Raw genomic sequence first — 13,091 nt, forward strand, 5'->3', positions numbered from 1 at the left:
ATATCCTTTCTGAAGCAAATCATCTACCTGTCTCTTTACCTCTGCTAACTCATTAGCTGCCATTCTCTATGGTCTCTTATGGATAAGGTTGGTTCCAGGTACTAAGTCTATCTGGAACTCTATGTCTCTCTTAGGTGGCATACCTGGCAAATCCTCAGGGAACACATCTGGGTAGTCTTGTACTATTGGGATCTCTTGCAAAGCAACTTGATTTAATGTCAAACCATGAGATCTAGGGGAGGACACAAAGAAAGACACTGTTTGCCCATTGCTACTGGTTAAAGTCACCTTTCAGTTAGCACAATCTATAACTCCTCGGTGGCAGGTTAGCCAATCCATCCCTAGGATAACATCAAGATCTTTGGATTCTAGCAAGATAAGTGTGGATGGGAAAGGAATTTCTTCTATTTCTATAGTAATGGAAGGACAGTACGGCATTGAGGACACTTGATTGCCTGGGGTATTAACTAGTAAAGGCCTCCCAAGACTAGTAAGTTCCATCCCATGATTGCTCGCAAAACTTTTAGACAAAAAGGAATGTGTAGCACCGGAATCAAAAAGCACAGTTGCGGGTACAGAGCTAACAGGAAATGTACCCAAAACCACATCAGGTGAATTCTGGGCTTCTGCAGCTGCAACGTGATTAACACGAGCCTTCAGTGCTGTAGCATTGGAGTTGTTCTGGACAGGAGCATTCTTCACACGTCGAGCCTTTGGACACTTATCAGCATAATGTCCTGGATGACCACAATTGAAGCACACCCCTGGCTTGCTTCCCTGTTCCTTCCTGACAGGCTGATTCTGAGTTGGAGCTGCTACAGGATGAGTGACCACATTACGATTGTCATTGCTGCGATTACCAGTGTTGTTGTTGTAGAACTGGCGTTGAGGGCGAGCAACTGAAGAGCATCCTCCCTGTGGATATGGTGCAGCTTCAGGTCCCATAGCAATGCGCGGCCTCTAGCTACTACCCTGTTGAGCCTTGAAATGAGCAGCCCTACGCTTCTTCTGTTCCATCCTATTGTACTTGTCTTCTTGACGAATCGCCTTGTCCACCAACTGCTGGAAATCCCGGTACTCCATAGCCATCAATGCATAAGACAACTCATCATTCAGTCCCTCTAAAAACTTCTCCTGACGTTCTTCGTCAGTGCGAACATCTTCTGGGGCATAACGAGCTAAGCGATTAAAGTCATGGAGGTACTCTATGACAGAACAGGATCCCTGATTGAGTGCTCTGAACTCTCTCTTCTTAAGTGCCACAACACCTGATGGTATATGTGTCTTCTTGAAAGCAGCAGTAAACTCCCGCCAAGTGATAGGCTCTCCCACAGCTCTGTTTTGACGAAAGTGATCCCACCACTCAGCAGCAGGACCATGCAACTGATGCGAAGCAAAGGAAACCTTCTCCTGCTCGGTGCACTGAATCAAATCTAACTTCTTTTCAATAGCATGCAGCCAATCACCTGCCTCTACTGGGTTAGTGGTGCTTGAGAAGGTAGGTGGTCTCACACGTTGAAAATCTGCCAACTTGTTCTGTGGAGGTGGGTTAGTGGTGCTTGAGAAGGTAGGTGGTCTCACACGTTGAAAATCTGCCAACTTGTTCTGTGGAGGTGGTGGTTGATTGTTGTTATTTGCTTGCTGGTTCTGCGCTTGATGTACTAGTAAATTAATCAACTGGGTTTGCTGAGCCAAAACTTGAGCAAGTGTGGGATCTCCTTCATTGTGACCACTTCCACTTCCACTTCCACTTCCAGTGCGGGTGTTCACCATCTGAAGAAATACACGGGCAAAAGGAAAGAACGACAGAGAGATACCCTTAGAACGGAGAACTTTAATTAATTTAAATTCTATATTGCTCTTAACTGTGTATGATTACATTTAAATTGAATTAACACTATCTCACGAGCTAACTTACTCTCTAACAAGCAAAAGAACTAAACTCATGCAGTTACATCCCACCAATGATGTAAGCAACACGCTAAATCCACACACGCACAAGCAAACTTAAGCAAGCAAACTAACACAGTGAACCACAGCAACGGTCTAACTAGACAACTAATCCCGCCTTGCGTCAGAACAAAGAGATGGATCTTCTTCCTCTAGAGTAGAAGGCACTCTTTCTTCTGGGTCTTCCTCCTCTTCATCATCACTTAACATGGATGACAGGTTCAGCATGATCAGGCGCAACATCTCCCACCACACGAGTCTTTGAAGCCAACTGGATACGAGGTGGAGGACGGGTTCTCTTCCTTACGGTGAGACGAAGCTTGGGTGCTGGCGGTGGTGCTTCTCCCTTAAGCTCGGCCAGTTCCTTCTGCAGATGGTACACCTTGCTCTCCAACTTGCAAATCCTGCCCCCATTCCAGTTTTCTCTATCATGAGCTGCTTTAAATGCCATCATTCTCAACTACCTGACGAATCCTACCACATCGATCAAGCTTTCCAGCGGATGAGGCGGCATCTAACGGAACACAGAAAAGAGGAATTAATGCATATGTTCAAGATAGCTGCACAAACAAGACTTAATTAATTTGACCCAAAAAGAAAAATAAAAGAAAAGGAGCAAACATAACTATTTTTTTCCTTTTTTTAATTAAATTTCGAATTTTTCTTTTCTGACCGAAACATAAATTTTCAGAAACCAATTCGTTTTTTTTCAGAATTTTTTTTTCGAAAATTTTATTTAAACAGGGGCATAGACTTTGGAAGTAAACAAAAAGAATTTTTTTTGTACAGTACTCGCGGGAACAGAACTAAACAAAGTTTTTGTTTGGAAAATGAAATCAACTTTGGACAGAGACAACATGCTTTAGACAAATGAATAAAATAAAACTAAAATACTTAGGATCTACTATAAGCACGGTACAGTGTTCACCATTAACAAGGATGAGTAGTACTAGTGCTATCTTGATTGAATCGATACTATAATGGATGTACAGTGCCGACTAACCAATGAAATTCATAAAATTAAACTATTTAATACCCTGAACAGTGAAGGAAAAAAAATAGAAAGGAACAGCTTCCTGTTTTGGTAAAGTTGGTTTTAGTAAATTTGTTACATAACCTTGCATGTGCTGCCAACTTAATTAATTTGTAAGAGAATAGAGAAGAGCAGTCCTATTTTACTCTGAAAAACATTGTTAGACCCACCCATAACTACGGGCACGGCTATTCCAATAGTTTTACTCTGGCCAGAGATGTACCACTGTACCCACAAGACACAGCTCCACGACATGTCACCATGCGCCTCAATACCACCACGGTACCTCAGAAAGGACCTGTGACAATACCCCTCGCACAACACAACTCACCACAGTGCACCATACCTGGATCATAATCACCCCCTCTACAACCAGAGGCATGGACTCCCCAATGACCCCCACGGACTTCTCGCCGCTTCTCAGTCTGGCACCCCGTAATGAACCATGCTATACAAAAGGTAAAGCCATTGCCCACGCTGGCTTGTGCTTGGCATGGTAAATGTTTCACAACAGTAGCTCGCGAACTGGTCCTTAATTGTCATGAACACGACCATCAAAACCATGTACTCACAACCCACCTTTATCAGGTTTTAATTACCAAGTAATTATCAAAACACAGATTAACCATCGTGGGCTAACATTAAATATAACCATAAGTAATAATGTAGTGTGATTCATCCCATTAATGAGCTAATGTTTCTAAGCATGGCTAAGCAATTATACATATAGCATTTAGCTGAACCAATCCAATATATAAGGTCCAAGCTAATCAATTTATTACCCATAGGAAAAGTAAAGTCATCTTCGGCCATAATTAATTGGGAAACGCTCACCACCCGATGACATTCGAAAATAATGCATAAGTTGAAATAAAACATTATCTTGAAACGGGTTCAACATGCTCAAAGGGTTGTTTAGGATCTGTGTGACTTGCCTTGAGCTTCTTCAAACGCTTCTGAACCTTCCTCAACGTAAACGCTCTCCTCCGGAACGTCGGAAACTAAAGCAAATAAACAAAATCAACAAAACAGTACAAAAACAAGCATAAACAGTACATGTGGATATTTTTAACTTGTAGACCTCGATTTTAGATGAATTTAGCAACTTGAACCACTTGAATCCGAGTTACGATGATTTAGTTATGATTTTCCGAAGTTTAATCAATTTTTCATCTAATACAGAAAAACTAAAACAAAAGAAACATGATGTCATCACGACATCATCGCCGGCCTAGACTCGGCTCCACACGACCACCGGCGATAGAGGGCTCGGCCGGGCTATCCGAGGACACCTATGCGAAGAGGACGGCGACGCGAACTCACCGACACAACGAACAACGATGGACGACGACGAACGACGGCCGGCGACAAGGTCCGACGGCAGCTCGGCTCGGATCAACGTCGGCGACGACGCACCGGCGGTCTTCGGCAGCTGCAATGGGGCGGATGGGGTGCTCCTCCTCCTGGCGAACCCAACGGTGGCGACAGAAGGCGGCAGCGACGACCACAGCAGCGGTGCAGCGCGGCTGAAATGGCGTCGGTGGCGGCGGCGCTAGGGCTAGCGTGGCGGCACCGCTATGGGCAACAGCTGCGGCTAGAACTTGAGGCAAACAGAAGAGGACGACTAGTGGATGCTTTATATAGGCATGGGTGAGGGAGATCGGACTCCAAATGAGAGGAATCGAAGCCGGAAAATCCTAGGGTTAGTTTGGAGAGATAAAATCAAAACGAGTTCAATTTGGTTTATCCGGGTAAAATTGATCTCCGAAACTTTAGGGGAAAGGAAGAGGATAAGGAGGAGATAATTTCCTCTCAATCAATCGGACTCGGAAGCAACCGGTGGAGGCGGATTCGAAGGAGAGGCGGCGGCGCTCGGGCACGGCTGGCCGGTTGGAGGTTGAAGACAACCCCGACATGTGGGCCCCACATGTCGGCGGCTGAGAGGAGGGAGGGGCGGCGGCTCGGCTTGGGACGGCTTGGGCCGCACGGCCACGAGCGAGGAATAGAGGAGTTGGGCCGAAAACTGCCCAACAGCTCAGGGAGGGTTTTTGAAACTTTTTCTTATTTAAATAATTCATGAAATGCTATTTCGTTGATTAAAAATACTTCCCTTGCTATAATAATTCCCAGAAAAATCTAGAAAATAGATAAACAAGCAAAGTATTCAATGAAATTTTATCTAGCTCACTTTTATGTTGAAATTTTTCCTAGATTATTAGAATTTAACTTGTAAGCTTTTAAAATAGTTTCTAAAAATGCATTAAAAATGAATTATTAAATTAGGCAGTTTTCAGGGCGTGACACCCCGACTCCGTCCCCTACGCCATTCCTCCCAGCGAGCTCCTCCCCCACGCCTGGCCGGCGATCTCCTCCCCTGCACAACCCGTGGCCTCCCGGCGAGCCCCTCTCCTGCAGCCTGCCGGCCGTGACCTCTCGACGAGCTCATTCCCCACCGCCGCCGCCCACAACGAGAAGATCTCGCCGGCCTACTACCACCACCGTGTTTCCCTCTCCAATCTGCCACCACCGTCGTCGTGCCGATGCCCCCTCACCCGCTGCCGCCACCCACGGGGATAGGATCTCGCCAAGGCCGTGTGTAGGGAGAGGAGCTTGTCAGCTTGCCTCCATCGCCGCGTTTCCCCCTCCAATCCGCCACCACCGTCGTCGGCCGATGCCCCCCTCCCTCACCACCGCTGCCCACGAGGAGAGGATGTCGCTGAGAGGTTGCGCGCAAGGAGAGAAGCTCATCGGCCTGTCGGACATGGGGGGAGGGGCTCGCTGGGAAGCCACGCGCTAGGAGGACGAGTCGGCCGGCCGCGCGCTGGGAAGGGAGTTCGCCAGTCGACGTACCACCCCGACCAAGCAGCTCCAGCGAGCTCAGGCATGGTGGTGAGAGGAAGAAGAAGACCTAATGTTTGTGACATGTGGGGCCCGCTTGTAAGCGGGACTAGTTATTTCAAAAGCCACAACTGTTGAACCAAACGAGCTTTTTCAAAAGCCACAGCACATATTGTACAACTACTTTTCACAAAGCCACAGCCCACAGCTACTTTTTCAAAAGCCATAGGTCAACCAAACACACCCGTAGTTAGACCAAATCGGATATGGACTAAATAGATCAAGGAATAGAAGACCCTAAACATGCCTCATCAGCTAAACATGCCTCCTTGTCACTGCTGCCACATCCACTGCCGCGGCCCCCTTCTTCTCCATCAGTGTCAGCTTGTTCTGCAAATACACTACCGACGAATTAAGGGAATCCACCTTCCACTCCACCTCAGGAATCCATGCCTCTACCGTCGCCTTGAAGGAGAGAAGATCTGATATGCTCCTTTGCTCCGCCTCCACTCTCTGTGCCGCTTCCTCCACCATTTTCTTCAAGAAGAGGTCCAACTTCTCCTCGTTGGCCATGATTTTGAGCGCTTGTTCTGTGGCATACCTAGGTTTCTCCAGATCGATTCCTACGCTTCGTCACCTCCTCCGAATTCAGCGAACCGAGCAAGGCTAGTTGCCTTTTCGCGGAGACAATCCGAAGGATGCTCCAATCCCCGCCACGGAAAAAAAATTTACCGCCAAATCAAGATATTCCCAGGTGAAACGAAGCTCTGATATCAGATTGATAGCTAACTAATGATTTGGACCAAGATCTAGAAGAACAACAAGATTTCAGCACGCCAATCCAACCGGATTGCGCCTCCACCGCCAATCGCCGCCAATATCATTCAAGCCAAAGCATATGGTTCTTACAAGGTGATATTTAACACGTCTCTCTCTCCAACTATCATGCCAACTACTACACCTATTACACGGCCCATTCCGGCCAACCAATTCGAACATTCGGATGCTTGGCCCGTTTAGACTTTCTAGCCCTCTCTGCTTGCCCCTGTTCCACATCCAGCGCTTTGTCATTGCTAACACTAACCTGGCCTAGGCCAGACTAGAAAGGAATAAGTTCACTTGGTGACCCTCAAAAGTGATTGAAATCTAATCCATGACCCTAAACCACAAAACCGGATATCTTGACCCCCCCACTATGAAAACCGGTGCAATTTGACTCCCTCGGCGGTTTTGGAGGGCGATTTCGCTGACGTGGTGCTGACGTGGCGTTATTGACCTAGTCTATGTGCTGACGTGGTGCTTAGGTGGCATTTTAATTAAAAAGTTATACGTTCGACCCATTTTTCATTCACACACAATTGTGGGGCCCACTCCTGCCATCTTCCCCATTTCTTCTTCCTCTCCTCCCTTCTCTCTTTCTTTCCCCCTCTCCCCTACGGCCGTCCACGGGGAGCGAGCGGCAGCGGCGGCGGCAGAAGCTAGCTAGAGTGGCGGCAGGCTGGAGTCCATGTCGCGCCGCTCGCCGTTCCTCTCGCACCACCACCACCCGCACCACCCGGCGGCCGGCATCGAGACGTCGTCGGCGGCCGAGCGGCGCCGGCGGCATGCCGCGGGCGGGAGAAGCAAGCCGCGGCGGCGACTTTGAAACCGCGCGACGAACGGCTAGGCGGAACCATTCGAGGAGAGGGAGGAGGGAGAGCACACGGCCGAGGAGGTCGCCTCACGCCGTCATCCCCCCTACGCGGCTGTCCATCGAGAGAGGCCCATCATCCGGTCGCAGCCACCGCCGCTTCCCCTCGTCCTCCCTCTGCCACGAGCCGCCGCCGCACTCGCCCGCCCGCCCTCCCGCCGCCTCCGGCTCCCCACGTCCTCCCACTACCACAAGCCACCGCTACCCGCCGGCGGTTCCCGCCTGCCGGCCCCACTGCCACGAGCCGCCGCCCTCACCCGCCCACCCTCCCGCCGCCGCCGCCGGCTCCCACCCGCCGGTTATGGCGTCGAAGACCTGGTCAATGGCGGCCAAGCTCACCATACCCCGCCGCATGTGCGTCCCACCGCCGCCACTGTCGTCTCCTCCGTCTTCGCCGCGGTGGAGCTCAGCCCGGGCGCCGCCGCCGCGCTTCCGCTGCTCGCCGCCATCTCCACCCACCGCGGGAGAGAGAGAAATGGAGGGAGCGGCGATGAGAGAGAAGGAACTGAGGGAGGGGAGAGAGAAGGGACATGTGGGTCCCATAGTCTATTTTTGGTGTCAATGACAAATGGGTCCCATACATTTTTTTAATTCTAAATACCACCTAAACGCCATGTGTAAAGGAGACCCGGTCAATACCGCCACGTCAGCGCCACGTCAGCGAAACCGCCCTCCAAAACCGCCGAGGGAGTCAAATTGCACCGGTTTTCATAGTTTGGGGTCAAGATATCCGGTTTTGTGGTTTAGGGCCACGGATTAGATTTCAATCACTTTTGAGGGTCACCAAGTGAACTTATTCCGACTAGAAATGGGCAGGGGATATGGGCCGGCCTGGGGATGGAAGTGGGCTGGCTCAAGAAAGAGGAAAAGGAGTAGCCCACAGGAACAGGGCGTTTTGTATTTTTGTGGGAATTCGGATTTTGGGATTTTGAAGGAGATTTGAATTGGATTGGACTTTGGATTCCAAATTTGTAAAGAGACTGTGGAGTTAATAATAGATTTAGGAATTTTCTTCTAGATAGGAATTCACGTGATCGGATTTTGAGATCTTCAATGGCACAACCCAAAATTCAAATAAGAACCAAAGTATTGAAAATAAACTGGTATTTAAAATAGGTTTTAAACGGGAGCAAAAATTGGGGTGTTACATTAATCCGGTAAGTATGAAATACTTCATATGGATGAATCAATTTTGCACTAGCAATTAAATAATTATTAAAATTTTTCATTCACTATTTAACATATGTTTGTCTATTCATCTTATTGAAAAAGTTATGTAATTATTTTTTTTGCTTTCAAAAGTATTTTGAGTATGACTTGTTTTTTTTTTAAGAATAATTCAATATCATTTTAAAAACGGAGGGAGAACAAGTTAAAATGGAGCAGTCCTTGCTTCACTCGTGCTCATTTGTACGTTCTAAAAGATTACATAGATATTTTACCGGAATTAGTTCCCTTGCTGTGTGTTAACAGATAAAAAAATTGGCCGCTCCAAACATATGGGGATAAATAAAATAGCTTGTATTTACGAGCGGGTAATGCATGCATGCATATACAAATTATACATCTTTCTGGAGCATTCATATATATACAATTTAGATACACGATAAAACTCTCATTATTAATACAACTAGCATGGTGACCCGCGCAGGTTACGCTGCTAACATCATTATATTCTCTCTCTTATAATAGCATATATGTTTTCTCAATGTATTATTAAATATATTAAAATAGCAACATAATTTTAAATTTTGTACTAAATTTATGAAACTACTAATGTGTAATATTCATATTGTATTTTATATACGTTTTAATTATTAATTATTTTTAATATCAAATTTTAGTTATTTGTAAATTATATTCCTATATATATATAGACTCTACACTCATCTTTCAATATTTTTTGAATTCCGAATTTTCGTTATCTGACTTTAGGCTCTTCTTCCAATATTATTTATTTTAATTATAAATTTTTATTATTTCTAATTGTATTTTTATGTGGACTCTAAATTCATCTTTTAATATTCTTTATTTTTTAATTTTGAATTTCAGTTACTTCTAAATTGTATTCCTATATTGACTTTAGACTCTTCTTCCCTTTTTTTAATTTTTAATTTTAGTTATTTGTAAATTGTATTTTTATACGAAATCTAAACTCTACTTTTAATTTTATTATGTTTATTCCGAATTTTAGTTAGTTTTAAATTCCTATATGAACTATATACTCTACTTCTAATATTCCTTATTTTTAATTTCGATTTACTATTATTTCTTAATTGTATTTATATATTGACTCTATACTCTACTTCTAATATTCCTTATTTTTAATTCCGAATTTTAACTATTTCTAAATTGTATTTCTATATGGACTCTATTTTTCTTCTTCTCCGATTAATATGAGAATTTCTAGGCCGTGAAAGCGAACGTGGAGGCTCCTTTTTCTATTTCTTTAAAAAGTTAATATATATTAATCTGGAAGGGACCTAGCTTGCACCTTTTAGCTAGTGCACTTCAATTTTGAGAACCTGAAAAGGGAAAAATAATTGCAAAAGCGCAATTATCAAACGTGTAAAGAGAATATCTTTTCCCGCAACAAGTACCCGTATAGCTTAGTACAATTCAATTTTTCTCTTTTTTTTTTCCTGGAACACTATATATAGAGTAATTTTATCATCCTTGAAAATGTATCGTAAGGTATCACACTTTCTAGTATAAAATTTGGTATCTCCATATATCAGGTAGCAAGTAACTTGAGGTAAAATAAAATTAGTATAAAATTTAGATATCTCAAGGTACATTTTCAAGGATTACAAAATTTTTCTTATATATAACTAAATTGTGTGAAAATCAAAGAGATTGTATGAGGCGCATGCAGCAGCATTATTTTGCCGCGTATGATGCTTGTGAGTATAAATAAGCTTAACATTTTATGAGGCGTAGTATGATGCTTGTGCTTGGGTGCAGGCGGAGCCGGCGTTCCCCTGGGAAGATCCATTTCCCCGCCTGGGAAATGCTTTTTCTTGTAGTGATATTATTGACGCTCTACATAATAATCTCCATTTTCGAAAGGATGGACGTAGCCCGATCCTGGACAACCTTCCAGGCTTCCCGGACGTGGCGCTCCTCGGTGAGCGTGCTGCCGACGGCGCACCTGAGCATGTACACGCCGCCGACATTGGCGGAGCTCATGTACGGTCCCGAGCTGGCCGCGTTCACCTCCTCGAGGAGCCGCCTGTTGAGCTCGTTCGCCGTCTTCTTGTTGGGTGACCGGAGCCGGAAGCACACCAGCGCGAACCGCCTCGGCGTCACCACCTCGAACCTCGCGTCGGCCCTGACCATGCCCTCGAACGCGGCGGCCATGCCGACGTGGGACCGGATGTGCTCGCGCAGGCCCTCCACGCCGTAGCATCGGAGCACCAGCCACAGCTTGAGCGCGCGGAACCGCCGCGTCAGCGTGATGCCCCAGTCCTTGTAGTCCACGACGCCCTCGCCGCCGTCCGCCGCCGCCGTCTCCGCCGCGGCGTCCTTGAGGATGTACTCCTGGTCCGTGCCCAGCGCCGCCACCAGCGCCGACGGCGTCCTCACCCACATGACGCAGCAGTCGTTGTTCGCCAGCAGCCACTTGTGGGCGTTCATGCTGAACGAGTCCACGGCCTCGACGCCGCCGGCGACCGCGCCGCGGAGCTCCGGGCACACCATCGCCGACCCCGCGTACGCCGCGTCGACGTGCACCCAGGCGCCGTGCGGCGCCGCGGCGGCGCAGAGCTCGCCGACGGGGTCCACGGCGGTGGTCTGGGTGGTCCCGACCGTGGCGCACACGAACAGCGGGACCAGGCCGGCGTCGGCGTCGCGCCGCATGGCGGCCCGCAGCGCCGCCGGAGAGAGCGCGAACGCGTCGTCCCGGTAGGTCGGTATCTCGCGGCAATGCTCGCGCCGGATGCCGGCAATGCGCGCGGCCTTGCAGAACGCGAAGTGGGTCTGGTCGGAGCAGTAGACGACGAGGTCGCCGATCCTCCCCTCGCCGATCGCCGCCAGCTTGCGGTCCCTAGCGGCGACGAGGGCGCAGAGGATGGCCTCGCAGGTGGTCCCGAGGATGGAGCCGCCCCCGCCTCCGGCGAACAGCAGCCGCTCCGGCAGGTGGAGCGCCTTGCCGAGCCAGTCCACGACCACCATCTCCAGCTCGGTGGCGGCAGGCGAGGCGGCCCACGTGAAGGGAACGACGTTGATGCCGGCGGCGAGCGCCTCGCCGAGGGCGCCGGCGGTGCTGCTCGACGCCGGGAAGTGCGCGAAGTGGCGGGGGCTCTGCCAGTGCGTCAGCCCCGGCAGGATGACGTCACGGACGTCCTGCATCGCCGCGGCGAACGCGTCGGGCTCCCGGCGGGACGGCGGCTCCGCCGGGAGGCGGTGGCGGAGGAAGCCAGGGCTGACGGTGGGGTGCACGGGGTATTCCCCCATGCCGGCGTAGTAGTCGGCGATAAGGTCGACAACCAGACGACCCTGACGCCGGAACTCGTCGGCGTCGAGCAGCCGCGCGCAATGCTGTGTCTTCACCGGCGTATCAGAGGCGGCGATGGCGCCATTGTTGCCATTCGTGGCGTGGCAGTGCGAGGGTGCAGGTGCCATGTGTGAGAACGATTGATCGATCGATTAACCCCGCGCTTAGATAGCTAGGTTAACGGATAATCAGCCGCTATTGCAGATGGTAATTAAGTTGCTAGCGCCAGTGATCTGATCTGATATGATATGAAGCCATTCCAGCATCTATTTATACAGGGTGGAGTACGTAGATGCCTCTCTCTCGACCACGTGCCGATCGATTCAAACGTTGGAATATTTGGAACGGCAGAAACAAAAGAGTCTTCCATGGTGTGACTACTGACTAATCGAACATAAAACAAACAAATGTGCAATTAATCATCTCTCTTTTTGACCAGACGAAACGTTTAGCATATGGAAGGTTCCTAGCTAATTGAGGGGTTTAGCGAGAATATCTCTTAGAGAGAATCATTGGACTGGCGGTAAGCAGGGCTTGCCTCTATGGAAATGTATAGAACTCAATCTTCATTTTTCGTACAGCCACTTGGCAACTTGTTTTATTTGCTCCTTCTCAGACAAATATAATCTCAACCGCCATAGCTGGTCTTTCCAAAGATCGAGTACAATTATTTCTGGAAAATTAAGCTGGCTATCGGTCGAAGACAAAAGAAAAACAAAAATCCAACAGTACTTATATTATAGCGACCGGTGACCATGCATACAATTATGAAATTTTATGACAATCGATAGAGAGAGAGAGAGAGAGAGAGAGAGAGAGTTCTCAAAAAAAAAGATAGAGAGAGCGAGAGAGAATGTGTCTGCTCTATCAGACCGATCGATCAAGTACGCAACGCAAGTAGATGATCGATCTGTTTCTACGAAATTCAGGCATCGTCGAGAGAGCTAGCGTACGATCACAAACGAGCTTGTCAGCTAGAAATTCAAATGCAGGCAAAGATGCCGGCCTGGCCTGCTACTACACGTACTACTGCTGAGATATGAACGGTCAATGTTAATATGCGAATGCGGTAGGTGAACAAGTTT

The 13,091-nt window shown here is 47.9% G+C and overlaps 1 protein-coding gene and 1 long non-coding RNA gene across 2 annotated transcripts; both read right to left on the reverse strand.

Annotated features, from left to right (window-relative positions):
- Nucleotides 1-1,833: 1,833 nt before the first annotated feature.
- LOC136353587 (uncharacterized) lies at nt 1,834-4,899 on the reverse strand. The gene is made up of 3 exons (XR_010736898.1): nt 4,307-4,899; nt 3,919-3,984; nt 1,834-2,464 (listed from the first exon to the last, which is right to left on the reverse strand). It is a non-coding gene; the product is annotated as an uncharacterized lncRNA (long non-coding RNA).
- Nucleotides 4,900-10,240: 5,341 nt separating this feature from the next.
- LOC4348505 (tyrosine decarboxylase-like) lies at nt 10,241-12,245 on the reverse strand. Its single transcript, XM_015757853.3, has one exon. The coding sequence runs from the start codon at nt 12,132-12,134 to the stop codon at nt 10,554-10,556; it is 1,581 nt and encodes a 526-aa protein (XP_015613339.1). The 5' UTR covers nt 12,135-12,245; the 3' UTR covers nt 10,241-10,553.
- Between the last annotated feature and the right edge of the window lie 846 nt (nt 12,246-13,091).

Source organism: Oryza sativa, chromosome 10, assembly GCF_034140825.1.
Source record: "Oryza sativa Japonica Group chromosome 10, ASM3414082v1".
Classification (NCBI taxonomy): Eukaryota; Viridiplantae; Streptophyta; class Magnoliopsida; order Poales; family Poaceae; genus Oryza; species Oryza sativa.

Bases quoted from the DNA above. Each gene is read 5' to 3' on its own strand.
- LOC4348505 (XM_015757853.3), bottom strand. From the start codon at position 12,134: ATGGCACCTGCACCCTCGCACTGCCACGCCACGAATGGCAACAATGGC.